General features: G+C 43.9%; 1 protein-coding gene across 5 annotated transcripts in view; it reads left to right on the top strand.

Annotated features, from left to right (window-relative positions):
* The first annotated feature begins 295 nt into the window (after positions 1–295).
* MEIS1 (Meis homeobox 1) overlaps positions 296–26,998 on the top strand; it is a 133,186-nt gene continuing 106,483 nt past the window's right edge. For 2 of the 5 annotated variants that reach the window (XM_046662671.1, XM_046662675.1), the window contains exons 1-6: positions 1,708–2,551; positions 4,396–4,622; positions 6,472–6,613; positions 7,167–7,217; positions 8,007–8,057; positions 9,469–9,615. In XM_046662671.1, the coding sequence (XP_046518627.1) occupies positions 2,540–2,551; positions 4,396–4,622; positions 6,472–6,613; positions 7,167–7,217; positions 8,007–8,057; positions 9,469–9,615 (630 nt within the window). In that variant the 5' untranslated portion in view covers positions 1,708–2,539. Of the gene's footprint in view, positions 315–1,703; positions 2,552–4,395; positions 4,623–6,471; positions 6,614–7,166; positions 7,218–8,006; positions 8,058–9,468; positions 9,616–26,998 lie in introns of those variants that run through there. The other 3 variants (XM_046662672.1, XM_046662674.1, XM_046662673.1) reach the window with 3 other exon arrangements.

The raw sequence follows: 26,998 nt of genomic DNA, 5'->3' as shown, positions 1-26,998 counted from the left end.
ACTGGAGGCCCCTAACCTTTCTCAAGTCCCTTCCCCCTATCCACACCCCTCTTTGGGTGAGGATTCGGTCCGCTGCTGGTGGGATGGGGGTGGGGACGATGGGAGCGAGGGGCCGGCTGCTTTAGGAGAGTCAGCCTTTTGGCCACTTTCAGGGCGGGAATCGGGACTGGCAGTTTGCATTCCCGGCAGATCGAAGCTCCCTGCTGATCGATTATTTGATAATTGATTTTCCCCGCAGCCAATGCGCGGCCGCCTTGACGGGAGCGCCTCCTGATTGGCCGAGCCCTCCTCCACGGCTGCCTACCGAGATTTGGGTGAGCTCATTTTCCAGTCGACCGCAGGGGGAGTTTTCTGCGAGGTTTCAGCTGGAGGGAGGAAAAAAAATCCCGCTCCGAGCCGAGCGAGCTGCGAGCCCTGCTCCGGGATGTGAGATTTCTAGCCCGCGTCGAGCTGCTGCGGCTGAGCCATCTCGGCACATCAGAGCCGGACGGGCAGAAAAATAAAAACGAAATAACACCACTAAATATAATAATGAAGGGCAAGCTTAGAGTGAGAGAATAAAGAAAAGGAATTTTTTTGTTGTTTAAGCCAGAGAATAGGTATTTAAAGGGAGAAAGTTAAAATCAGTGGCTGGTTGGAGCCTCTGAGCTGAGGGTAGGGGCAGCTTTTTGTCTGAAATCTCAGCTCCCGAAGTGTATTTCCTTTTCTTTGGCCCTGGGAGTTTGCCCTGAGCTGAGTTGGGGACGGGAAAGCGGGAAAGGGCTGCGGGAGAGAGCTTGGGGCGTCGCCAGGGAAAGAGCTGGGGGCGTGTGGTCCCTCCAGGCCCGAGCACAGCCGAGGCCGGAGCCCCACGGCGCCTCGAAGACAAAGGCGGCGCGGCCGTAGCCCGAGCTGAGAGCGCCGACCCCGCCGCGCCGCGCCCTGGGCGCACGGCCGCCTCGCCCGGAGCGGGTCGGAGAAAGAGCCTGCCTCTCCGGGGCTCCGCTGCCCCGGCTCCACCCGCGAGGTCTGGGCTGCTCCGAGCCCGCGTCGGGTTTCGCTTTCCGGCGATCATAAATAGCTTCGTGTTTGTAAACAGGCGCTGGGGGCACATTCCCGGCTCTCAGCTCATTGTTCCCTCCCTTCCTCTCTCACTTCGCGCAGGACGCCGGGGCTGGGTCTGGGGGCCTCCGGGGCTAGAAGGTGGGGGCGTCCAGACGCTAAAGTGGGAAAATGCAAGCATTTCCTTTCCTTGGGCCGGGTGTCCACTTCTGACAGCAAAAAAAACTCTAAGCTGGATCTGCAGAAAGCCCCAGCCATCTCTACCCAACGTTCTCGGGACTTCTTGGCAGAGCCTTTCCCAGCCTTGCTCCTGCTCCTCCTCCTCGCTCCGGGTTTGACTTTTCTACTTGGGGTGTTTAGTTCTGAGAATCCAGTACTCGCTGCATTACCCCCCTCCGCCCCGAAAAATACTGGCAGACCCCAATAATCTCGAGGAAAGTCGTGAAGTCTATGCGCGGAGCCCTGTGCAAAATAACTCCCGCTGCTGCCTGCCCCGCGTTTATTCCCAATTTATTTCAAGAGAGTCGGTTTTGGGGAGAGAGTCTGGCGGGGGAGGGAGAGAATAGAATAAGGAAAATAAAGCCGGCGGTTAGGGGCTGCTGCCCGCATTTGTGCGCGTGTGCCCTGGATGTGTGTGTGTTTGTGCCTGGGCGTGCGATTTCATGGAGCGCCTCTCTGCCTCTCCAGTGCGGCCAGAGCTCGCTTCGCTCACCCACCCCTGCCGAGGAGCCTACTTGCTGCAGCCCAATGCATTGTGTAAGACGCGACCTGTTATGGCCACCACTACTTCCGGGTTCTAGCATTCTGGTCGGAATCCACCTCTCCGCCTGTGCAACACACACTTTACACACGCACGGGGACTGCAAGCGGGCAGCATCGATCGTGGCTCCTTTAAGACAAACTCAGACAGACATTTTTTTTAACCCTCCTCCTCTAATCTCCCTCCAGTGCAGCAGTTGCAAAGAGGGAGAGAGAGAAAGAGAAAGAGAGAGCGAGCAAGAGAAGAAACTGATTAGGAATTAGGACTGATTCAAGGGAAGGGAGCGCTAGGCTTTGTGCATTTGAATATTAACATTTGAGGTGTTCTGACCAGAAGAAGACAGAGCGGATGATCATTCATTCACCACGTTGACAACCTCGCCTGTGATTGACAGCCGGAGTGGCAGAAAGCCATGAGATTTGGTAGTTGGGTCTGAGGGGCGCTCTTTTTTTTTTTTTTTAAACTGATTTTTTGGGGAGAGAAGATCTGCTTTTTTTGCCCCCGCTGCTGTCTTGGAAACGGAGCGCTTTTATGCTCAGTGACTCGGGCGCTTTGCTTCAGGTCCCGTAGACCGAAGATCTGGGACCAGTAGCTCACATTGCTGGAGACGTTAAGGGATTTTTCGTCGTGCTTTTTACATTTTTTTTTTCCGGGGGAGTTTGCGTATTTGTTTCTTTTCACACTGGCCTTAAAGAGGATATATTAGAAGTTGAAGTAGGAAGGGAGCCAGGGAGGCTGATGGCGCAAAGGGTACGTATTAAAAAACAATTGTGGAACTCAAATGTGAGATTAAATTGAAACGTGACTGAAAGACACTGCTAAAAAGTTTCCTTTTTTCTCTCTGTCTTTTTGAATGAGGCTCCTAAAGCCGTGGCCTAAAGCGAGAGGATTTATTCAATGCATTTGTAGACTTATGTATGTTACATGTAATTGTTAATTCAAGTGATCAAGTTTTCTATAGATTCCTAACCAGCAGCTATATAAATAAAAATACAAGCTCGGGCAATCATCTGTTTAGAAAACAAAAACAAAAAAACGCTAGATGCCTAATGCTATAATGGGAGCTTGCAGGGAGCAGAAGTTTAAAGCTATTTTTAAACTAAAATAAGCAACTAGAAACTTCTGATACGTTATTGATTATGCTCATCCTTAATATCATTAGAAGTATTTGGCTTTTTAAGCAGATAACTTTGTCATAGTACAATGGTTTTTGGGGTTGGAAAACATTCATCTTTTAAAAGTAATTTTAATGTGCATGGATTTTTATGCAAGGTAATACTTTGAAAGTTTTTCTTAGAAAAGCCCGCACTAATTGGATCCTAAGCACACAGCTACCCACTTTAAAAATGCAATACTAATTTCCCCAATATTCCTATTTGAATGGAAATGTAGTGAGAGTAAAATGAGACAATGACAACCCAACTGAGGTAGTTTCTTAAAAGAAAGGGAGTCTACAAAAAGCCTTCCTTGCATAATTTGTGTCCTGGCCCTCAAAGCTCTGTTTGCAAAAGAAAGTTACTAGGCTGACACATTTTTTTTACTCCTTTGGTTCAGGCAAATGTCAGCGTTCTTCCAAACTCCTTTCACACCTCTGGCTTTAAGGAGATGAAAGTGGCAATTCCTCTTTTCTTTGAAAATCATTTCACTCTGGGTGCCTCCAAATCTTGGGAAAAGAACTTGCCTGGAATGAAGCAATGAGAAAAATCTAAATGGCTAAATTTCACACGCAGAAATACTGACAATCAATTTGAAAGTAGTTTTTCTGGAGGAGGAAGATGGTGGGTTGTATGTGCATTTGCTTCTGAATTTGCTTTAAACCTGATGAGTAACATTTGCCTCATTGACTTCTAGTCTGGGGAGAAAGTTCATAAGAGTAGAAAAAATGGAATAACTGCTCCAACTATAGATTTTCTTTACCTTTGGGGGAAAATTGCCCAATTCTAATTTCAGGTCTAATGTACAAGAAAACCTACCCTTCTCTGAGTTTCACTTAGAAGGGGGCCAGTTAATTTTGTATAATTTAGCAGAGTTTGTCTTGGAAAGCAAAGGAAATGCAGTGTCTTGCAGGATTGCCTAACCCCTCAGCTGGCAGAGAAATAAAATGAGAACCTGTCTGGATTCACGTGCTTGGTGTAGCTGTTCCCATCGTAACTTTTTTTTTTTAATTCCCCCCGATGGGAAGGGGCTGTGAAACTGGGCGGGTTTGCTGCCCTGTCCTGGCACGTTTTATTATTGTGATTTTGAATTTCCTCCTCTAGAGACATGCACGTTTTACCTTCCGCCCTCCGCGAGTGAATGCCTCCCTTTCTTTCCTTCTTTCTTCCTTCCTTCCTTGCTCAATTTCTGAACTACTTGATAGGAACGCAAGTTAGGGCAAGACCATTCATCCTAGTCGAGTCTCACTGAGAATCCTAGAAATTTTACTTTAAAAACTGTTTTTGAAATAAGAAATCTTAACTTTAGAGATGCAAGGCCACCGAATTCCGGGTCGAAGGATCCGGCTGGACTGATATTATATAAGCTCCGCGCTCTGCCGCTCTCCCATTTGCCCGCCCGGCCTTCTAAACCTTGTTTCTCTCCTGTTTGTCATGCAGTACGACGATCTACCCCATTACGGGGGCATGGATGGAGTAGGCATCCCTTCCACGATGTATGGGGACCCGCATGCGGCCAGGTCCATGCAGCCGGTCCACCACCTGAACCACGGGCCTCCTCTGCATTCGCATCAGTACCCGCACACAGCTCACACCAACGCCATGGCCCCCAGCATGGGTTCCTCCGTCAATGACGCTCTAAAGAGAGATAAAGATGCCATTTATGGGTAGGTACAACGGGCAGCAGGTTAAGTAATTGAACTGCGATGCTTCCTCTATTTCCCTTTGCCCTTGTTAGAGGAAAGCCAGAGCTCTTTGGGTTGGAGGTGCGTTATTGGGTGACTTTTCATTCGCATTGAATGGAGAATTTGGGGAGGCGGCCTGCCCTCCCGGCCGCTCCCCATCTCCACACACGCTCGGCGGCCGTCCAGCGCCCTGCTCCGCCGTAGCTGTGCACGCGAAGGGGTCGCGGTATGGAAGTTGCCAAAGGTCCCTCGTCCCCTCTCAGACCCCAGCACGATAGCTCAGCGGGTTGGTGTCCTCGCTTGCTCAGCTTCGCTGGGAGAGCGTTGAGGGTTTCTAAAAGCAGGAGCCTTTGTGTTGGAACGAAACTTTTAGTTTAAGGGAAAATCTTTTAAGCCACTGATTGTTCTGACTTGCTAAGTTTACTCAGCAACCGTATGCTGGCTCTGCCACCGCACAATAAAATCGAGGAGGACAGTTGCAGGTCAGGCAAGGGGGAACATGCTTTGCATTTAGAGAGTTTGGCCACTGTAGTCAAAGAGAGGGGCTCGCTCTGAATTGTTACAGGCATTAAGAAACTTCTAGCCGTTTTAGTACTTGTGTTCAAAGGCGAAACTTGCAGGATTTAGACAGAAGTAGATGCCGGGTACTCTCGGGCCCGTGCTCTTTTCTGGCTGCGGTTTACACCGTGTTCCCGCCAGCCGTTCGATTAGACCCTGGACTCGTAAAAGCCTTGGAAAGTTACTTGTGCCTACTGTGTGCTGATGAATTTGGGGACCTCTTTTTACTTTGTAGCAACTTTTATTTCTATTTATTTCTTCTTTTGAAAAAAAAAATCGCGCGACACTGACCGTCCCCGGCTGAAAATCCTTTCTGCTTTATTTTCTGGTCCCTTGTGCAATGGACTTGTTTAAATCCTGGCGTTCTTTCCGCAGCGTTAAGTGCAAATGGTTTAGGCTCCGGGACAGAACATTTGGGGAAGCTTTGAAAAGGACCCCAAACTGTTAAATTCCCAGCTGGGCTATGAGACCTAATAAAAGACTTGAGACACCTCCTTGGACATTAGAAGAAGCTTTTTTTTTTTTTTTTTATGGGCTGAGATAAGCGACATCTAGGCCCCTCGCTATATTCGCTGCTTTGCTGTTCCGCAGAGACAAAATGAAAGGCTTTACATTTGAAGGAACATTTGAAGGAACATTTGAAGGAACTTTCTTTTGGAGGTGGTGGGGGCATCGGCGAAGGAAGGGAAGTGTGCAGGGAGCCAAGGCCCAGCTTTCCTGCTCTGCGAGGGCCGTGGGGTCGGGGTCGGTAGGTGCAGCCCCCTGACAGTAGGTCCCGCAGCCATAGAGGTCCTTTCCCCAAGTTAGCTGAGCGCCTGCCACCGAGATCCCCTGAGCCTTGGGCTCGGCGAGGCTGCCTGGAGGAACCCACTTGAACGGGCTTTCCCAGCCCCTGCGCCCAGCGCCTTTCTCCTCCACCAGGTCCTGGATGTGCAGCAGAGGGACGAGGGCTTGTCGGGGTGGGAAACTTAATTCAAAATGGCTGCTGGAACCGCTTGGGTTTTCTTCTTAGCAAATGTTACCAATTTCTCCGGCCAGATATGCTGAACCGATTCTCAGATACGGTCCACGGCTTAGGGCCTCCGACTTGGGGGCCCTAGGAGGAAAGGGAAGTGAGCAGTCACCTGGGTGGGGGAGGGAGGGAGAAAGTAGATGAGAAAATCAGAGAGAGGGTCCCTGCCTCGAGCTCCTCCCGCTGTTTTTCTTGGGCACCTTTTTTCACTGACTCGGGACTAACCATTGTGTTGTTTGTGACTGTTGTATTTTCTTGCAGACACCCCCTCTTCCCTCTCTTAGCACTGATTTTTGAGAAATGTGAATTAGCTACTTGTACCCCCCGAGAGCCGGGGGTGGCGGGCGGGGACGTCTGCTCGTCAGAGTCATTCAATGAAGACATAGCTGTGTTCGCCAAACAGGTCAGCAAAATAAATGTTTAAAAAGTAAAAGAAAAGAAAAAGACCCCCCCCCCCCACACACACACACACACACACACACACACATCCCCAACACATTTTCAAAAGCAACCAGCAATAGTCCACCCTAAGCCATGTCTGTTACACCTACCCTGAGATTTTCCTCCTCTGAGTGTCTGTTTGCGGACGACTTAAAATCGGTCATGTTCTTCCCAACTCACGCTCCAGAACATCACGCGGAAAGCTCTCTCTATAGAATAAAATCACAAACACCACGCGCGGTAGCTGCCTTGGACTTGGAGAGCTGGGCAGCGTCCTCTAGAAGCGTAGCTGCTGGTAGATGTCACCCTGAGCTCTGGGCTTGTTTTCGGCTTATCTGATTCAGATTGAAGTGTTTCTGCGCGGGACGAACTCGGTGTCACCGAGTCCCTCCCGGAGGTTACATCCTGCCCCCCGACAGTGTAATGAGGCAAGAAACTAGGAAGGCGACCAGGTTTCAAATTTTTCTTTCTTTTTCCCCCCCTCCCTCTCCCTTCTCCTTCTCACTTGTATTTAGATTCGCGCAGAAAAACCTCTATTTTCTTCTAACCCAGAACTGGATAACTTGGTAAGAGCGGACCCCTTACTCCCCTCCCTCATCTCCCCTCCCCACAAACCTCCCCAGCTTTGCTTTGAGAGCCCTGAGATTTCTAGACGGGTCCTCCCATAGCTGCAAGTCGGCTGCAAATGTTTCCGTCCACGGACAAGTGGTCCGGGACAAGATCCCGGGGAAATAAATTCATCTCGAGAGGGGCCGGGCGGGCTGGCGCGGGGAAACGCGAGCTTTTGTTTTTTATGACAGCCGGGCAGCGCAGCTCTAATCAGCGCGGGGATTTATCTCCCGGCCTGTCAGCGTGTGTGCTTAAACTTTGCGGACTTCCCAGCCCTCAAAGTCGCGTCACCAGGGCAGCGACCGGGCAAGAGGCCCCAAACAACCAGTTCGTCTGAAAGGTGTGCCGAAGGCAGCAGAAAGTTTGCAGTGTGCAAAGCCACAGTTTGGGGACTATTTGGAGTATTTTCCATGCACTCCTTCCAAGGAAACATCTAGTCCAGGGATGTGGCCCTTTGGGGGTGGGGTGGGGCCTGTGGGGCTCAGAAAGGGGAGAGCCATGGGGAAGGAGAGTGTTTATGATCCCCACTTATCTGCTTTGTTGTTGTTTTAGCTATTTTTTTCTCCTTAAGAAATATAAACCTCTAGATGGTACCCAGTTGTTGCTATTAAGTTTTAGTGTTATTGCCATAAATCAAAATAACTCTATTTACTGGGGGGAAGAGGTGGGCTGGAGATGCTAGAGCTGTGACAGCCAATTTTCTGCAAACTAGGAATGGGGTGCTCATTCTTTTTGTATCTTTGCAGATGATTCAAGCCATACAAGTATTAAGGTTTCATCTGTTGGAATTAGAGAAGGTAATTTCTCTAGCCTCTTTTCCTTTTGCTTCCTCCTCACCCCCAAACACATGGGGTGGGGGGGGCGAGGGTTCAGAATGACTGAAGTTCAAACTTCTGAGATATTTGCATAAATGTCTTTCTTTCTGGTAATTAGTGTCAAGGCCAATCTTAGAGTCCATTTCTCTTTGCAGTTTAATTACAATTTCAGCCGCTAAAACTGGAATCACAAACGCCCTAGCCTTGTATTCATTCTTAACACCTTGCTGGCTTTGTATAAATAGTTGCAATTCCCTGAATCACCCTTGATGGTTAGAATGTGTTGTGAGTTTGCATCACGGTTGCCTTTGTGGTCTCTTCTCTTCCTCTTCTTTGCTACCTCTGGGGGTAGGGGGGAGTTTTGTTTAGTTTTGGTGACTTTCTGGAAGACAGTCTGAGAGCAGCGGCAGGTCAGACACAGAGGAGAGGCGGAGGGAGAGGAGGAGGAGTCTGGAGGAGGTTGGGAGGAAGCACATTAAACGTTTTGCAGAGACAAAGCAGAGTTGATAGTTGTGTCAATTTCTTGAATCTGCGGATCCTGCACACACCCCACCTTCACACTCAAGAAAGAGTGTGGGATAACATGATTTTGCTAGCTATTCTATAAATCTCAGCAATAAAAACAATGCATTGTAATTCAAACTAACATTAAATTGCAAGCACACTGGGGTTTCTTGTGAATTTGTGCATGTCAGTGATGCCTGAGGCCTGTAAGAGACCCCTCCACTTACACCAAAATAGCTTGATGAGTTCTTATTCCTTTTTTAAAAACAAAATCAATTTGATACATTTTTGTGACTCGGTTTTTTCATATCGTAAGTATTGGCAATTTGATTGCCTTCTAATTTTTAAAGGAAGTATCCTAAAATATGCTTCCTATGGATAGAATATCTAATTACAAATGTTGTAGAAACATGTTTTGTCAGGCACATATCCTATGCCTGCAGAATGCTGCTCCTTTGGAGATATACGTATGTGTATACACACACAAACACACACACACGCATATATACAGTTTTTTCCTTAGACACATTGGAAAAGGACTTATGATAAAGTAACTGGGTGAAATTAAATAGTTTACCTTAAATGTCACCCACGCAGGTCACCTCTCTAATGGCCACAGCCCCGGGAGCAGATGAATTTAACACGGGTGTCGAATATGTTGTAGCTTGTGAATCATCTTGTCACTGTCAATTTTCTGGGATATCTCTATTTTGCAAGAAAAGAAAGTTATTCCTAATTCTGGATGCGTCTGGGGGTCTCTGGAGGACAATTGCCCTGTGTTTCCCCTATTTGGAAGTTTGGGTGTCACAAGGGGGGTGGGTTGCACTTGTCAATACCATTTATGCACTCCTGATTATATTTCCATTTTTTTATTTCTGTCATAATGTAGGTACACGAATTATGTGACAATTTCTGCCACCGGTATATTAGCTGTTTGAAAGGGAAAATGCCTATCGATTTGGTGATAGACGATAGAGAAGGAGGATCAAAATCAGACAGTGAAGATATAACAAGATCAGCAAATCTAACTGACCAGGTATGCGCTTTTCAATTTCAACATCCCTGGGAAAAAAAATCTGTATGCATATTGCTTGCTGGGTCACTACCACCTCCTTTTATTATTTGCATATGATTAAGTCCCTTTTAGATACATTTCCATCGAAATGAAAATTTTTGAATAATGTGGCTATTATTGCTTCATTAAGGCTGGCTCTGGGATTCGACCTGGAGAGATGAGCTTGTAAAAGCTTTGCCTGCAAACTTGACCTGTTTCTTGTCGCTTTTAATTTTTGTCTTTATTTTATTTACCCTCTATAATAATGGGAGTGTTAACTGCCAGTGACCGCCTCTGATTGCAGGGCTTTGTTCTGGAGTATTTTTTTCCCCTTCTCTCTGGAAGAAAAGAAAAGTGTAGGGTCTGCTTATTTCTTATTTTATTAGGAATAAACCCAAGATAGGTGGTCTAAGAGAGACAGCGAGGGTTTGAAATCTAGCAAATGCTGGCTATTTTCTCCCTGTCTATACGGTTCATTAGCCTGTCTTGTCAGTTTTCCTCGGCCGAACGCTTCTAGACCTCACTGAACATTGCTTTGTGCAGCGCTCCTGCAAGCTCGCCCATTTTATTGTACTTAATAGAAAAAATAAGACCAGGCCGAGGTTATAAAAACAGATAAATATGGACGTTTCTCCTCCTCCTTTCCACTCATCCTCCAGCTGGTACGTGCTCTGGGCCCTTTGGGTTGGCAGCTTTCGGAAGCGTCAGCGTCACCAGCACCCCGGCGACTCCCTCGGTTTGGCGGGTGGGGGACCTCGCGCCGCCTTCGCTCTCCGCTGCCGGCCTCTGCTGCCTTCGCCCCCTCCTCTCGCGTCCTCCCTCCAGGCCCTTCTTCCGCTGCGTTGCTAAGTGGGGACGACTTTTATTTGGAGTTGCTGGGGGGATTTCTCTCCCTCTCTCACCCCAACACCGCTGTTTGCTCCCAGTCTCTCTCTCTCTCTCTCTTTCTCTCCTGTCGCTGTGTCTCTGGACTGGTCCAAAGGAGTTGCAAAAATGCAATGAAAGTGAAAACGTGAGGAGTGGGTGAGATAAAACAGGGTTCAGGATAGCTCTCGGTTGCGAATTGTTGCAACGCGTCGAGAGATCGGGTTAGGGGCCTCCTCCGCGTCTCCATATGTAAGTGAAGGCCCAGAGTTGTTTCTCTTTCTGACTTGGCACGTGAGTCCCGTCTTGGGGGAGAGATCAGCCTGCCTTTGTTAAGCCAAAGGACGGCCAGTCTGCAAAGTTTCCCTTCGGAAGCTCTGCCATGATCACTGTTGGCCAGCGGCTATCTTACCAGAGTCTTTGCCCGAGCGCCGGACTCCTCGGTCTTAGTGTCATCTTAAAGTTTTCCTCTCTCAACATCACCCCCCTCCCCCTTAAAATGAATTCCCAGCTTGGATGTTTCTGGGTAACCCCGCGACAGCGGCTAAATTCCTCCTTTCCCACGAGGAGTGGAGGGCAGGCAGAGCTGAGCTTTAAAAGCGCCAACACGCCGGGTCCTCACTATTATTTGGCAAGTTGTAAACTTTCGGCAGTGTAGACGAGTGCACAGAACAGACAGCTTGCGCAATCCTGACGCGGCCCTGTCGAGGTGGGGAACCTGCCGGCGGCTCCGGCCCCGGCCCCGGCCCCGCGGCCTTCCTGCCGGCGCAGCCCGCCAGCCCTCGCCCCAGAGCTGTTAAATGCAGATTCCTCTGCGGAACCCTCGGGTAGGGTAGCTGCTGTTGAATAAAAACTATAATCCAACAAGCCTAACTAGAAAATGGGATTCTAAAAGCTCCGGAGTGCTGGGTACATAAAGCTATTTGAGCAAATTACAAGAATCGCTTAGGGGCATGAATGAAATCAACACTTTAATTGCCTCCAAAATGAAGATTTATACCCCCTTTTCTCAACGAATCATTATTTTATTAAAGTCAAAGATAAAGGACCAAAGTTATGGGGTCTTTGGGAGGGGGATACAAAATTGATAAAACATCGAGTTCCCCCCTACCCCTTCGGTGAACTTCTGTTACCCAATTACCTTAATTTGAGATATGCAGATCGGTAGGCAATTGTATTGGGTGAAAACTCGCATTTTATTCTCCTCCCTCACCTATAAAAAGAGAAGCGCACATCCCGCCCCCGCCGTTTACCAGTGGGCTTCGCAGCTTTGGCTGAGCTCGTGGTGCAGTCGGCCTATGCGCGTGGGCGCGGTCGCTCTACCCCTCGGGCTCCCCCAGGTCTCAGTTGGTCCGAGGGCAGCGAACCCAAGTGTGTTCTAATTGTCCGCTTCCCGGGAGCCAGGAGCGAGTGTGCCCGGGCTCCCTTTGGAGCGGGGAGCGCAGGGCGCACGCGGGACTGTGCCTCAGACGCGGAGTGGAGTCCCCTGTCCAGGGAGGTGGGGAGCTAGGGACAAGGCACCACGACTACCCCGTGGGCGCCAGGTCTCCAAGCTGGAGCCTGCTCGCCCGTCCCCGGGGACGCTGGATCCCTAGTGCGGCGCCCTGGGAGCCAGGCCCAGAAGGGACGGCCTCGTCACCTGTCTGCGAATGCAGCCCAGCCAGTTTGAGCCCGGGCCCAGGGTGCGCTACGAGACTGGATGCTTCAGGTGTGGTGCGAGTGCTGGGCCTCGTTAGCTCATTAACCCCTCTGTCTCTAGGGCCTGCTGGCGGCACGGCGTATTTTATTTTACTTTTTTTTTCCTCGGAGAGCGCGAAGGCTGCCAGCCACGCAGGGACCTGGGATCGACGACTTTGATACCAGCCGGTTTCCCGGAGGGCTAAGTCGGCGGAAATCCACTTGGCCTTGTAGTGTCGTTGGTTTGGGGTTTTTTGTTGTTGTTGTTTGTTTTGTTTTTATCAGATTAAGACCCCAAAAGAAGCCGTGATCCTATTCTCCCCCATCAAGTCCTCCCCCCATTCCCACCTCCTGCGGGCTCAGGCCTCCCGGGCGCCCTCTCCTGACCGTCGCGCTCCGGGTCCCGCACCGACGCTCCCGACGCCCCGGACTGGGGGCGGCGAGAGGCCCCGGGGGCTTCCTGGCCACGGCTTGGACGGGGGCCGGGCCGCGACCTGCGAGCCAGACGTCGAGGCAGGGGTTGAGCCTGGTTGGCAATGGGGAAGGTCGCGGGTCCGAGGGGAGGCGGGGCGCGTGTTTGCCGGGGCCTAGGGCCGAATTGGGGGCGCCAGGAGGGTTTAGGCGGAGAAGAGCCTGGCCGCCCAGACCCTAGACTTTAGGCCACTCTCCAGGAAGCAGCCGTCGGATGAAGCCTTCCTTCCCAGGGCAGTCTGTTGCTCGCCACTCCTGAAATCTAAGCATTTTCCACTCCAAGAACGGGTCGAGACCGAGTGGAGAGAGGAGCCAGGAGTCTCCGGGTCCCTAAGGCCGCCTCCCGGGGTGGCCAAGCCTGCTCCTAGTGAGCGGGAACTAGCAGGGCCTGCGCTCAGGCCCCAGCCCGCGTTCTCTCACAAGCAACGCAAGGCAAAAAAATGGTCCCCTTGGATTACAATTTTTATTCAACAGCAGCTCTCCGGGGGGTCCTCGTCTGAATCTACATTTAACAGCTCCTGGGCAAGGCCTGGGAGGCTGCACAGGGTGCCCTGTTGTATGTTAATCCAGATTTGTCTCTGACATCTGGGGAGAAGTAATGTGGCTCGAAGAGATGGAACCAGAAAGCCACGCTCGCCAGGCAGGTTAAATGCCAAGTGCTGGTGAGCTCCCGGGGGAGGGGAGACGTCCGCCGGGGCTGTGAGGTCCGCACTGGAAAGCACCAGGCCTTGGGGCCACGGGGATCGGGGCAGCCCTAGGCCAGTGTGCTTGGGTTCCCAAGTGGGCCAGAGAACCCTGGTGGCGATTGTTTTATTTTTAAAGTCCGGAATGTTGTTTCCAAGGCACAGCTTGAGTTAAAATTCTTAAAACTGAACTTGGACTTGACTGAAAACGCTCCCTCCCTGCAAAGTGGGATGGGGATGTATCCAGGGAAGATTTCAGCTTTCTCTTGGGGGAAGGTGTTATGGTAAGGAATGGGGATGGGAGGGGAAGAAACACCCTAACGTCCTTGAAAAATTGGATCCGCTGCTTTAGAAAAACTAGATGAGGCCATCGGATATTTACTAATAATAGGCATGCAATTTATTTTCATCCAGTAAGAAAACTGGACACAAACAGTGGGAGACAACAAAAAGTGATCCTTTTGTCATGTAGTTTGTTTCTAAATGCTTACACATGGATACATCTTATTTAAATTATAAATACTTCAAAGGGTCCCACCCAATGCCTTAATCCCAGAACCTCTCAGTCCACAGGCTTGCAAGTGGTGGGGTCCTAGAATCATCTAACTTTACTTTTGATTGTTGTTATGGGTCATGTGGTGCACTCTTAAATCCTTTTTTGAAATATGTCAAAGGGAAATTATGGCAAGATTCTCTTTAATGATTGAATAATAAGGTGTTGACTGCTTGTGCTACATTTGCTAATTGGGATGTTCGTTCTAGGCTCTTTTTGCTTAGTATCTTTTGAATTCAAAGTTGGTGGTTGACCAGGTGTTTTATAATTGTTACTTTCCGATTGGCTTTTAGTATGTTTTTACGTGTGAATTTCAGAGTAGGATGTATTGATTCTTAACAGGGGCACATAAAAACATCTTTGAAAAAAAAAAGTACAGAGTATGTGCAGATAAATTGAGATCAGTTACGCTGTTAAATATCTCAAAGTCTAAATGCTAATACTACAAAGCTTATTCCCTTTTCCTAGTTCCCTCCTCTCTCTCCCTCTCTCTCTTCCTCTCTCACTGGAAGTCCCCAATGCAAGTTCCATGGTTAATGGAAAGCAATGATACTAATGCTACTTTGTACAAAGTAAAGCCCCATAACAGTAACTATTGTTCAGTGATTTAACTAGCTCTGTGGCAATAGGTCACTCAAATAGCAATCCCTCTCCCACGAGAATGACTCCATTGCTCATGATTTGGAAATATATAGAGTGGTTGTGGGCACTATTGCTATCAGTCCTAACTTAGAGACTTTTATTAGGAAACATAGAGAAGCTTAAATCGGAGAGGAGGAAGAGAAAGAGGAGGGAGAAGAAAAGGATTAAAATATGGGCCCTGCTTTCAAAAAAGTAACTGGAATATCATGCTATAATTGCCCAACTTTGAAAATAAACAAATTTTAAATCATTATGTTTTCAAACTCGCGTATGTTTAAATGTTAAAATGTTTGTCATAGTCCAAAAGATTTAAAACACAGCTGTTGTGGGGTGTCGGAAGGAAAATTATGCAGTAAAGCTCCATATCCTTAAAAACAAAGACTATTTGTGGTCTCATAGTAAAAACTTAGGTTTATGAAGGCCAAGCAGATAGGCTAAAGTGTTACTGTGGGGCCTACTGTTAGAAAACTAGCCTACCTTCCCTCGCAGGTGGGGTTGAGAAACTGTGAAGAATGCAGAACTAGTTATATTAAGATACTTGTCATAAATAAAAATACTGTCAACATGAATTTAAATGAAGTATTTTCATATTGGTAATGTTATGTTTTCCATTGAAATAACAATATTTTCTTATGAAATGTAAATATGTCAAACAAATGTGAAATGCTAAAGTTTTAATAAATGGTCATTTAATCATCAAACACAACCCAAGTATGTATACAGAAACTTTTAAAGGAAAGTCGGCACACAGCCAAATTCCTATAGTGACTAGCAGGGAAATGATCAAAAAATGAACACGAAATAAGACTTCCTGTAAGAAGGTCTATAATTCAAGATTATTTGACTCCACTGTCAGGGAAATAGTTGAAGGATAGTAAACTGATACCATTCTCAGTCATTCTTGTTACACAGTCTTAAATGTTTGCAACTATAGCATTTTACATGGCCTTTTTAGGATTACGATATGTCATATTTGTAGTAAAGTAGTACTTGAGTTTATGTTAGAATTCAAACAAAAATTTTCACCATTTCTCCTGGGTGCAAAAAATTAACTTAATATTTAAAAATTACATCAAAACTATGGGAAAGTATTCTTTTACAAATAAAGAAATAAAAATAGAATACATGTGACACAGTGTATCTGACAGTTGTGCAAACGTTCGTCTTAAAGGTTTTCAAAATCTCAAGTAAAACAACACTGCTGTAAATCATGTCAGGCTTGGTGTTCTTACTCAGCAGGAAACATCAGGATATAATACCTGTTTAAAAAGTTAGTGTCTAAAACATAAAATACAGTCTCCAAATATGACTTTTAATAATAATTCCAAAATTTGACTTTTGGGATCCAGTAAAAGTTTGGATACTTTACTATCCCTAATATTCATGAATAAACTTTGCATGTATAAAATCAGCTTTGAAAAATTCAAGCAGAGGACTATGTGTATGTATTGTAAAAGATAAAAGGACATCCTCACTGTATCCTTAATTTAACATGCCATGATTTCAGGATTATGGGAATTTAGGAAAGCTTTTTGGTGTCTTAAACAGGCTTTCTAGGAAGTATACCTAGATTGGGCAGTTGCTAGGTTTCCCACACTTATAAATTTGATATTTTAATAAATGGTGTGAAGGATACCATGTGAAATAAGCGAGAATATATTCATTTAAATGTTTGTCACTAGAATCCAATTTCAATCAATTTAATGCATTCATGTGTGCAGAATTAAAGCAATTGGCAACACTTTACTAGACTCTCTCTGAACACTCTTCTTCCAAACAGCATTTCTTAATCCAGGATATTTGTTGTTGGTAAAGGAAAATACAAGAGTGCAAATCTTTTGAAATTATTTTATGTTTCTGGACTTCTTGGTTCAGAATTCTTGAAATTGACTAAAACATCCTATAAAGACTTTATTCTCTTGTGACAAAAGCTTATTTCTACATTTATTGAATTATACACCTGTTGTTTATTGGTATCATGAGTATGTACAGTTAAGTAGCCAGAACTAAGTCATTAACTCTCTTTAAGATATACAACACCATGGTGTGGCTTTTCCATGACATATACGCCACTGTAAATGGCGTAATCTAATGGAAGATAAATAAGTTGTGAAAATAAATTTTACATTATTTATTATCCTCAAAAATTTATTTCTATAATTGATTCTTCCCTTGATACTTTTCATGACTCCATTTACAATTAATAGGGTTTATAATTATGAGGTAAATAACCTTGAGTGTGAGGTGTTATGGGTCTTTAAAAAACTTAAATGAAATCATATCTTTCTACAGGAAGGAAATCTTGTTACTATTAATAAGTTTACTAAGTAATACATTAAAAATCACCGCAACTTTTTATGAGTTTAACAGGTTTAAGCGACATTTTATGGTCTTGCTAGTTTTTTCTCATTTTGACACAATACAAAGTCTTCAAACGTACATTATTTTGACTCATTGAGAAGATAGCAGTAAGAAAACAATTAACATTTTGAGTGATATTAGAATTATTCCCTGACGACATATGCTAACTTGGGATTAATTGTTGTTGCTGATAAATTCCCATTTCTGTAGATTTTTCTTTACACTTTACAACACAACATGTTAGCATGTTTATTGTTCATTAATTGTAAATATCTGGGTTGTTGGTTATTATTTAGCAAGGCAGAACTGTAGCTCTTTCTTTTTCCAATCACTTCTTTTGTACTGTTTGGTAAGCCTCCAGTGTCTGAGATTTGAACTTGAGCTAGTTGGCTAGGTCTCGTAGTCTCATTTCCCTATTTGGGTACCTTGTGGATTATTACTCACACATGAGTTTATTTTCCTGAGAAGATGAAAAATGTTACTCACTTTAGAACAGGAATGAAGAGAGACCGAAGTCATCAAATATTCCCAACCTGGGCTTTACAATTAGGTGAAAACCTGAACACTGTTATTCTTGTCTGCTTTCCCCAGGGCTCTGTAACTCGATATAAAGATTCCTATCAGCCCCTTTGTGCTCTTCCTCTTAAGGCTGAAATGTTTGTTTTCAGTGACTGTATTTTTAACTGATAGTCCATATTTGGTCCCAGACCTCCATGATTTGCATTTTATTCTGCATTTGCATTCACATTATGTCCCACAGAAACTCTTTAAAGTGAAGTGTGTTTATGACTATTATGAAACTCTGGAAAATGAAGTTTTATAATGAAATCGACGTAGTCGTCAAAAGGACAATGAAGGGAGCAAATTTGATGGAAACCCAGAGTTGTCTTATTCCATCTCAACTTGTAAAAGGCTTCTCTCTCTTCTGTTAAAAATATTAGAAGCTGAATGAATAAGAATTTCTTTGACAATAAAACTCCCCTTAATGTCTCTGTAACTATTTGGATGTGTTCTCGAACATTAACTTAATTTGATAGACAAGCTATAATTAACTGTGACCTCTAGTGTTTTCTGTTATTCAGAGACTATTCCTTAGCGATTTGAAAACTTAATTTCCAACTAAATGGTGTGCAATGTCTGAGATTCTAAAGGCGTCCTTACACTATTTACAAGAAATGGAAGTAGTTTGTGTATCTGTAGGACTTCAGAAGGGAGTCATGGGAGTGGGGACTAACAATGTTTACAGTGCAAAGTCTTAGCAAACTAACTAGTCCTGCAGGGCTCCTTAGGGATTTTTGGTTTTTTAACGTAGTCTTTCTTTCTATTTACTGCAATGTTAAAGTTATTCACACAGAAGAAAAAATAAACCCATGTCCTATGTGTTTTTGTCCCATAACACATAAATTGTTTGTTTATGGGACAAAAACACATATATGGCATTTTAAATCTAGTTATTTCATCAATCATAAAAACCAGCAGTGTAGAGAAAGAATTAAAAATCGCAGCAAATAGGTAAGATGCTCTAAGCTGTGATGCTGCTCTCAGAATAGAAACTTTAGCAGTAAAATTAAATTGGGCATTTTGGGTTTAGTTGAAACATTTATTTGAAAGTTCCCACCAGATCTGGAGTTGTTTGAAAACCCTCACTTCAGAATATTTTAGTGTAAGAACTGTGTAATAACTCACCATTGAACATTACTTTACATGAAATTGTTCATTCATAAGAGACTCAGGCTCATGAGTAGCCACCCTGCCCTTCACTCTTGAACAGTTCAGATAAATGTATTATTTATTTACAGTCTATTGTATCCATTATTTATGGGAAATATGCTATAACTCTACAGAGCATATGGAATTTATCTTTGCAAGAGACGGTGGCATCTCTGCCAAAAGTGGCATAGGCCTCAGTAGATAATAAGGATTACCCTCGGAGTACAGATAAATATTATCTCTTATAGAGCCATGACGTGTTTATATTTCATAATTCCAGATGCAAATGCATTTTGCATTTTCATTTAATTGCCGTAATTTTCTTGGCTCTAGCTTCTGCCAAAGAGATTCAGGAATTTTACATTTTGAATTGATCTTGGGGGTAAATTAATATGTTTGAGGGGAAAAAAAGGATTTTGAGTAGCAGAATCATTTAACCCCTTCCTTTCTTTCCACATGCTTCTCTGTCCCTAATGTGTTAAAATTTTCTGAAGAATGATGTCCATGAAATGTTTGACACTGGCTGTGCATTTGGTGGCTTGGGCTATTGTTTCACCCTCTTTTGGGATTTTATAAGCCATGCTCAATAATAACATCACCAAGAAAAATACCAGACTGGACTTCTTTGCACGGAATAATAGAGACATGTAGACTGTGTTGTTCTGTGCATCTCAAGTGTGTTGTTAGTGTTCAAGTATTTTTTATTCTAATAATTATTCAAAGCCAGTAACAGTCTGCATTTGAGTGAGTATAAACATTTTTATTTTGGAATTTGGAATTTGCAGCAACTCAATTTTATTTTCCAAATTACCCTGCCATTTCAATTAGGTGCATTGTTCTTCCCTCTACTGTTTCGACATTCTAAAGGTTTGCTTGCCACCCTAACAGTGAGTTGTTTGAGTGTTAATATTTATTGAGGGCATGTAAAGAACATGCCAATAGAAAAAGAGGAGAATAAAGCATTAACAAATCAATTATGGGGCTTTTCTTCACTTGTAGTATACTTCTAATACTCCAAATACTCAATAACTGTTAAAATAGTATGAATAGCCTCCAGAATAATAGCCTTGGGTATGACTGAAGAGTGGCATTCTGATTAACTGGCATTCCTTAAAAAGTGCACCAACAGTACAACCCAGCCTCCTGCTTCTGGAATTCACAGTTTCTTTGGTTGATCTCTCAGTTAAGTGCCTTGAAATACAGGGAACTTGGCCATTCTAAGATCCGGAAACACAAATTAAATTTTAAGATGCTTTGAGAAAGTCCTCTCTGATGATTTCACCCAAGATAAATAATGAAGGGAGGGAATCATTTTCTCCCTACCTCCAAATTTAACATCATGAGAGAGCATAAAGATTCAAAAATCATTGAAGAATGACTAATACTTAGAAAATAAAATTTGAAAATATAAAAAACTGGAAGTGTTTCTAAAAAAAACCAGAGGGGACTGACCCCATGGCACAGTGGGTAAGTTCAGGTGCTCCACCTCTGGGACCAGGGCTCACAAGTTCAGATCCCAGGCAGGGACCTACACAGTGTTCATCAAGCCATGCTGTGGTGGCATTCCACATACAAAATAGAGGAAGATTGGCATAGATGTTAGCTCAGGGACAATCTTCCTCACCAAAGAAAGAAAAAAAGAAAGAAAACCCCACCGGGAAATTAGAAAATACCTTACAGCTAATTGTTAGTGGAAATTGGTAGTAAAGGTAAATTTCCATGATTCTTTTATCCAAAGTATAATGATACAAGGAAGTAGAATAAAATAACACTACATCTTGACGGAATTGTTTTTCCTTTTCACATCAAAATTGTGGATTTTCTGATTGGAAGTTTAGAAGTAGAAAAGCAAAAATTTCAGAAACACTTGAGAAAGAGCAATTAAGTGTGTGAGTGTAACTTTTAGGTACACAACCTTTCAGGTTGACAGTGTCTCAGTGAGCTAGATACAGTCTTGAGTTAGAGTGCTTGTATTTTAATCTAGGCTCCGCTGTGCGGGATAAGTCGTTTAGTTGCGTGAGCCTCAGTGTGTCATCCGTAACAGGAGGACGAAGACCCCGCTTTAGGGAGTTACTGTAGGAACTCAATAAGAATGCCTGTAAAGCATTTAAAATAGTAAACCCCAAATCAACAGTATATGAAATAGTATTTTATCTCCTTACTTGGAATCTGCCCAACCTTCAACAATATGAATTTGATTTGAGGAGGGAAAATTGGGCAGATGTTAATGGTGTATTATTTTATAGATTAATTTATAATCATAGTGTTTAAGAAAAATATCAATTTAATCCTTGCTGGGAGGGGTCACTGTCATTCTGATTCCATCCTCGTGTGAAACGGGCTGGGCACTCAGACGTGCTGCTGAGATAGCCCAGTGAGTCACTGCAGGTTGCCTCTCAGGTTCAACTTCAAATAATGCTTATGACAGACCTCGTGCTAAGTACTTTTTTCCCCGTTTCTGAGGGCAAATTCTTCCTGGCGAAGGTCCAGTTGCTTGCGAGGTCTTAGTATCTACTTGTACCCAGGATACAATGTTTTCTGCGTTATCGGATGTTCTTTTTGCTAGGATGGTTGCCTAGAAAATTTGTGGTTCAAAGTTGTTTTATTTAAGACACTTTTGAGTTTATTTTATCTTAATTTGTTTGCAGAATGAGGAGCACTGAATACTGAGTTACAAATGTAAAATAAAACATTAAAGCAAGCACTCTTACAAAAGGGATTTTTTAATACCAGGTATACTGGCATATAATTTATAGCTTCCTCTGCCACTCCTAAATAGAAATGATAGAAAATAATCTAAAGTCCAGCAGAAAGCTCTCAGCAGATAAATGCAGAGTATGGTTTGAAGTATTTAAATACAAATATTTGGAAATATAGTGATGCCAGTTGGATTAGAGTTTTTCTTTTATTTAAACATTTAGCTCTGAATTATAGTTCACAGGTGTGATTTCAGCAGTCGAAGTATATAGAATCATTAAAATCATTTCATATAGGAGTTAATTTTTTTTAATGGCATGCCAGCCATAGTACAATGACATAGGAAAAGAAAAGGTTATTAAAACATAAATAAGTACTTTTTCTAAGATTCCTAGTGTAATGAGGCTTTATCTTCAATTCATGAGATTGTTCTCCGCAACAAACTATTTAGTAGAATTTGAACATTCGGTGCACTTGAACAATTTCTAAATTACTTATCTACTTTCTGGTTTTGAGATTTTGGTAAAACTGGTTGTCACTTCTTGGTAGCCATTTCCTTTGGGTTGTAATTATTCTTTTTCCTTGTAATTGTCTGAATGTACATACCCCATGTAGAATCCATATTATCTTCTGAGATCACAGTGGGGTCACCATGGGGTGGTGTTGACATTGATTCTCAAGGTAGAAAATTTGGGCAAAATACATCTGTGCTGTGTGGGTTTCATGAGGAAAGCTTTTGGAATGTTTTGGGTAGTGTTCTATGTCTGTAGACATTTTCCCTGAGCAATGTCAATTCATTTTAATTTCGTGGATGAATTAATTCAACTATGCAGTTTGGTAATGACCTGAGAGCATCAGAGTTGAGACCCAAAAGATATCAGGCTGTTGGGAAGTAGGATTTTAAGGAGCAGTGGGAAAGTGACCCATAGTCCTGGGCCTGAGCTTCCTAAGTCACTGCCCTCACCACCTGCCCCCGCAGCCAGCCCTCCAGTACTGGGTGGGGAGCTAGGCATGGACGTTTGCAGGCAAGTAGGCAAAATATTCAAGGGCTAGTAGATTTTAAAAATGTATCTGCTGCCAAGTTGCTTTAAATTTCATTACAATGTAATTAAAAACAGTAACATTAGTTTTTTCCACATTCTTTTGCCTTATTCCTCAGGCACATGAGGGGTGTATGTTGCTGCGTCTGCGTGAGTGTGCGCTTGTCCGTCTCCCTGTGTCTGAACCCCAGGCTTCAGTGATTCCTGGAGCTCATACAATCACCTGATATGAAACTTTTCATTTAAAGATGAAATTATTCCTTGGAGAATTTTTCACCAAAGGCAAAAAAGCACAAAAATTCTTCTCCTCCTCTCTACATGCCTCATTACACAGAGATAGAGGATTCAATGTTTGAAAAATTATCATTTTTGTAGGTTTTATTTGTGGTACGTGAGAACTGGGAAATACAGGACTCAATTTAACAGACGCTGTCTCTGCCTCCACAAACTAACCACCACTGCTATCATACAGGCATATATATATATATATATATATATATATATATTTTAAAGTAATACATCAGAGTTACTAAGTTCTTAAGGTTTTAGAAATCTACCTTGTTTGATGGTGAAGGAGGTGCACTTACGTCGTTTGTAAAGATACTGGCTGGCGCCAATGTAGTGAGCTCCCTAACTAAGGGCTAATTAGATCATCATTGAGATGCATTTCTAGATTAAAAGTCCACAGTGGCAAATATGGCAGGGCTGAGACTGTGAGAAGAGGAAGTATGGTGTCTTGGTTAGAGCCGCAGATTCTGAGAAAGGATGCTGGATTTCCATTGTCTCACCACTAATTTACCATCCACCCTGAGTCACCAAAATTACCCGTCAGGCCTCTATTAAGTGGGGTAATAAGCACATTTTATCGTAGCATTAAAAAGGGGCTCCACAAGGACCCTGGCAGACCTCCAGGCTCGGCAAAAGCAAGGGTCTTGAGGCAAGGACAGGGAAGGAAATGAGCAAAAGGAGCAGAGTTGATGGAGAAAGTTGGAAGAAGTGTGCGAGGAAGATAAGCTTTCAAAAGTTGGCCTCCCTGTGGAAGGCACGCGGAGGCCACCACCAGGGACGCCTCAGGTCCCGCCAGTCTTTGCCCAGCACAACGCTCGCCTCCCTGCACTTTATCCGGTTTCAGCAGAACGGAGTGTGGACTTAGAAAACATTTCACCTCCAGATCATCTCCGGTCCATTTTAGTGTGGCCCCTGAATCCACAGCATGTGTGCACACTGAAGTATTAATCTGTGAGCCTCTAGTATTTCAAAACATCTAAAAGCTTAAAAGGTAAGAAGGCAGTTTTGCTGTGTTAAAACAAGGCGTACCGGCCAAACTTCCCATGGTTAAATGAATTTTGCTTAATGATTTCTAGGGATTTCTTTGAAATCCGTATGAAGAATTTTACATTTTTTTCTGAATTACCTGAACTTGGATTTGGGTAGATGCAGCCTCAAGGGACTGTGTTTGAGAGGAGCAGACTTTACCTAGGGACCCCACAGATTGCAGGTGCCATTGGTGGTTGAGTGAGTTGAATGCTTATATGGTACGTTTTGGTTATCAGGAAGATGTGAATGGGGGCCACCAAGATTTTCAAGTAGGAATTTCAGCATATCAGACTTTAAACGCTCATAGATTAAGAAATCTCAGGATCTCCTATTTCAAGGCTTCAAGTGCACACAGGTAAACATGCATCTCTTTTCATAGCAGTACCTGGACCCCTTCTCTCTGTATATGGGTCTCTCTGGTCCCTTTTCCTCAGATGGCATCATTGGTTGAGAGACGTATAAGGAATCATGAGGTTATATGCCTTTAAGGATCCTGAGAGACACTGTGTAGACAGAGATGAAAAGTCTAGGGGAGAGAGACTAATTAGAGGTGCCTCCCCTGGCCGTGTGGGATAGTGGCGTTCAGTGCTCCCATCTGCTGTGCTTCATGGACAAGTGCAGACATGTGTGTGCATGGATGGATGGACATGCGCAGGTATGGCCATGTGAGTGTGTGTGGCAGGAGCATCATGCACATTGGTGCCTTCCGCACATGGACTGGTGACTCCCTGGATCTGGAGGGTCTGGATTGTTCACTTTTGGAGACAGGCCAGCTCTTTCAGGCCACTAGAGATCATTTACTAAAGAGACCCTGGTGGTTTGAAAAAGTAACTGTACTTTTCCAAAGACACAGCCACCTATTGATAGGTGCAGACTCACTTCAAATTTTGAACACTGTTATCATTTTCGACATAACTGCTGGCTGACCTCTTCAGAGTCAAGATCACCAGACTCTCATTTCTCCACTTTTTTGAATGGGACCAGTAGAGTAGAAATTTTCAAGGAAAAAAAGTCCACTATTTTTGGTCTGAAAATAAAAAAAAAGATTCTGGCATCATCCTGGTGTGATGAATGACCGAGTGTGGGAAGATCCATCAAAATGCTGGGACCCTGTAAAATGATTTATAAATATTAGGTATCAAATTAAACTTGATGGGGTGGGGAGGAGCAAACCACCTGTAAAATCATATTATTTGAAGGTGAAAATAAGAACAGTTTGCATTCCCTGAGCACACACCAGCTGGGAGATAGCCCAAGGCATACCACGCTGTACACGGAGCCAACTTGGGTTAACCATTATTTCCAGAAGGTCTATAAACTGAATACACCTGTATGTAGATATTTCAGAGTTGACTAGGTCAACTTGTGTTGTTACATTAAAAACTACAATAGCTGCCATTTATTGAGTTCTTGCTGCATGCCTGAAGATGTACATATATTATGTCTGCAGAAGAGTACTTTTTTAATCCCCATTTATGTATTAGGAGATTGAGACTTAGGGAGGTTGAGACTAGTCTAAGACCATATAAGTGGTGCAGCCAGATTTCAAACTGGGATATGCCTCGCTTCAGATTTCCTTTCTTTTGACTGTGTTATATTGCAGTTGAGCATTTTTGTAGTGCTATGTGTTTGCATGAATGCAAGTGTGTAAGATGTTTTTAAATTGTGCAAGTCTTTTTTAGATGTTTTATGATATTTACTGTAGGAGATCACAGTATCAGGTGACAATTTAACATCGAGATCCCCTATATATCACTTAAGGTATTTATTTAGTCTTTCAGAAACGTATTTGCATCTAACGTCGTACAGACATTTTCCTGGGATGAAGGATATAGGATGAATAAGATATAGTTCAACACTTCAGAACACTCAGAGTGCACAATTTTAGACAGACACAACAGGTCATCATAAAACAATATAAGAGTGAAACGATAGAGGTAAGCATGAGGGGCTGCTCCAAGTGCTCAGGAGAGGAGAGCCTCACTCATCCTGGGGAAAGTACTTGTGTGTATCAGGGCAGACATTTTGGGGGAGGTGATATCTGATCTGTGACTTAATTAGCAAGTGGGAGGTAATCAGGGGCTGGGGCCAGGCAGGGCAGAGCAGGGCATTCCAGGCAGAGGGGAAGGATGAAGATGGGCCTGGAGAGATAAGCAGAACTCATCTGCCAGAAATCACATGCTGGAGCACAAGGAACCAGGAGAGGAATGGTCCCCAGGAAGTAGACTATGAAGGGCTTTGTATACCAGGTCCCCAGATTGTATTTTGTAGGCAGTAGGGAGCCAGTCATTCATTCAACAAACATTTTCTGAGTTCCAGTCACATGTTGGGCACTGCACTTGATATGTAGGATGCAATGATGCGCAAAACTGGCATGAGTTCCTGTCCTTCTGGAACTTGTGTTCCAGTGGAATTGAACTCTTTTAAAGCTGGGAAGTGATTTGACTTGAACTTGTTAAAGCTAGGAGGGCCTTCACAAGAACAGCCATCACTAAGATGAAAAATGAGAGATTTATTTGAGAACTATTTAGGGGTAAAAATCGACAAGACTTGATGACTCATTGGATGGGGAGGTGGCGAGAGAGAGAAAGAGGGGGGATGTCATGGATAGCTCTCAGGTTTATACCATGGATGAGTGGGGTTATACGTACTAAGATCAAGAACAAAGAAGAATGAGTAGGAGGTTTGCAAAGGAGATGAAGAGTTTAGCTTTGGACTTATTGAGTGAGGTGGACAGCTTTGCATGGAGATGGTTTAGCAGGTAGTTGGGCGTACAAGTCTGAAGACTGAAAAAGAGATCCAGAGACACAAATTTCATAGCCTGTGAGTCATAATTCAAATCATGGAAGTGAAAGAATTGTCTAAGGAAAACATGGAAAGTGACATGAGGACTGGAAGTATGTCCGCAATTAAGGCATAGGTGGAAAAAGGATTCATGAAGGAGAAAAGAAAAAAAGTTACCAATAGATAGCTTAGTATTCAGGAGGCAGCGTAGTTTTGGAAATTGCAATTCGTCTGTTGGAATATTGGTGGAACGGTAACTAATGAACAATTCAGGTTAGTTCGCTAAGCATTGATTGAGTGCTGAGCATGCGCCATACATTGTGCAGAGCCAAGAAAGAACAAGATAGGGAAGATTCAGATACCATTCTTGCCCTGGAGGAGCCTGTAGTCAAGGAAGTCATCGCTTCTATTTCACTGCCAAACACCGGGACAATTGCCTTATGAATCAAAACTGCCACTCAAAGGATTTGAGCTCATCATCATTAATAAAAATATTACTTTGAAACATTCTTGAGAAAAGATAGAAGGAATGGGAGTGTTAAGCTGTTGAAGAGTGAAAACATGGG

This window comes from Equus quagga, chromosome 5 (assembly GCF_021613505.1).
Source record: "Equus quagga isolate Etosha38 chromosome 5, UCLA_HA_Equagga_1.0, whole genome shotgun sequence".
Lineage (NCBI taxonomy): Eukaryota > Metazoa > Chordata > Mammalia > Perissodactyla > Equidae > Equus > Equus quagga.
This window is presented reverse-complemented; position numbering and strand designations above follow the sequence as displayed.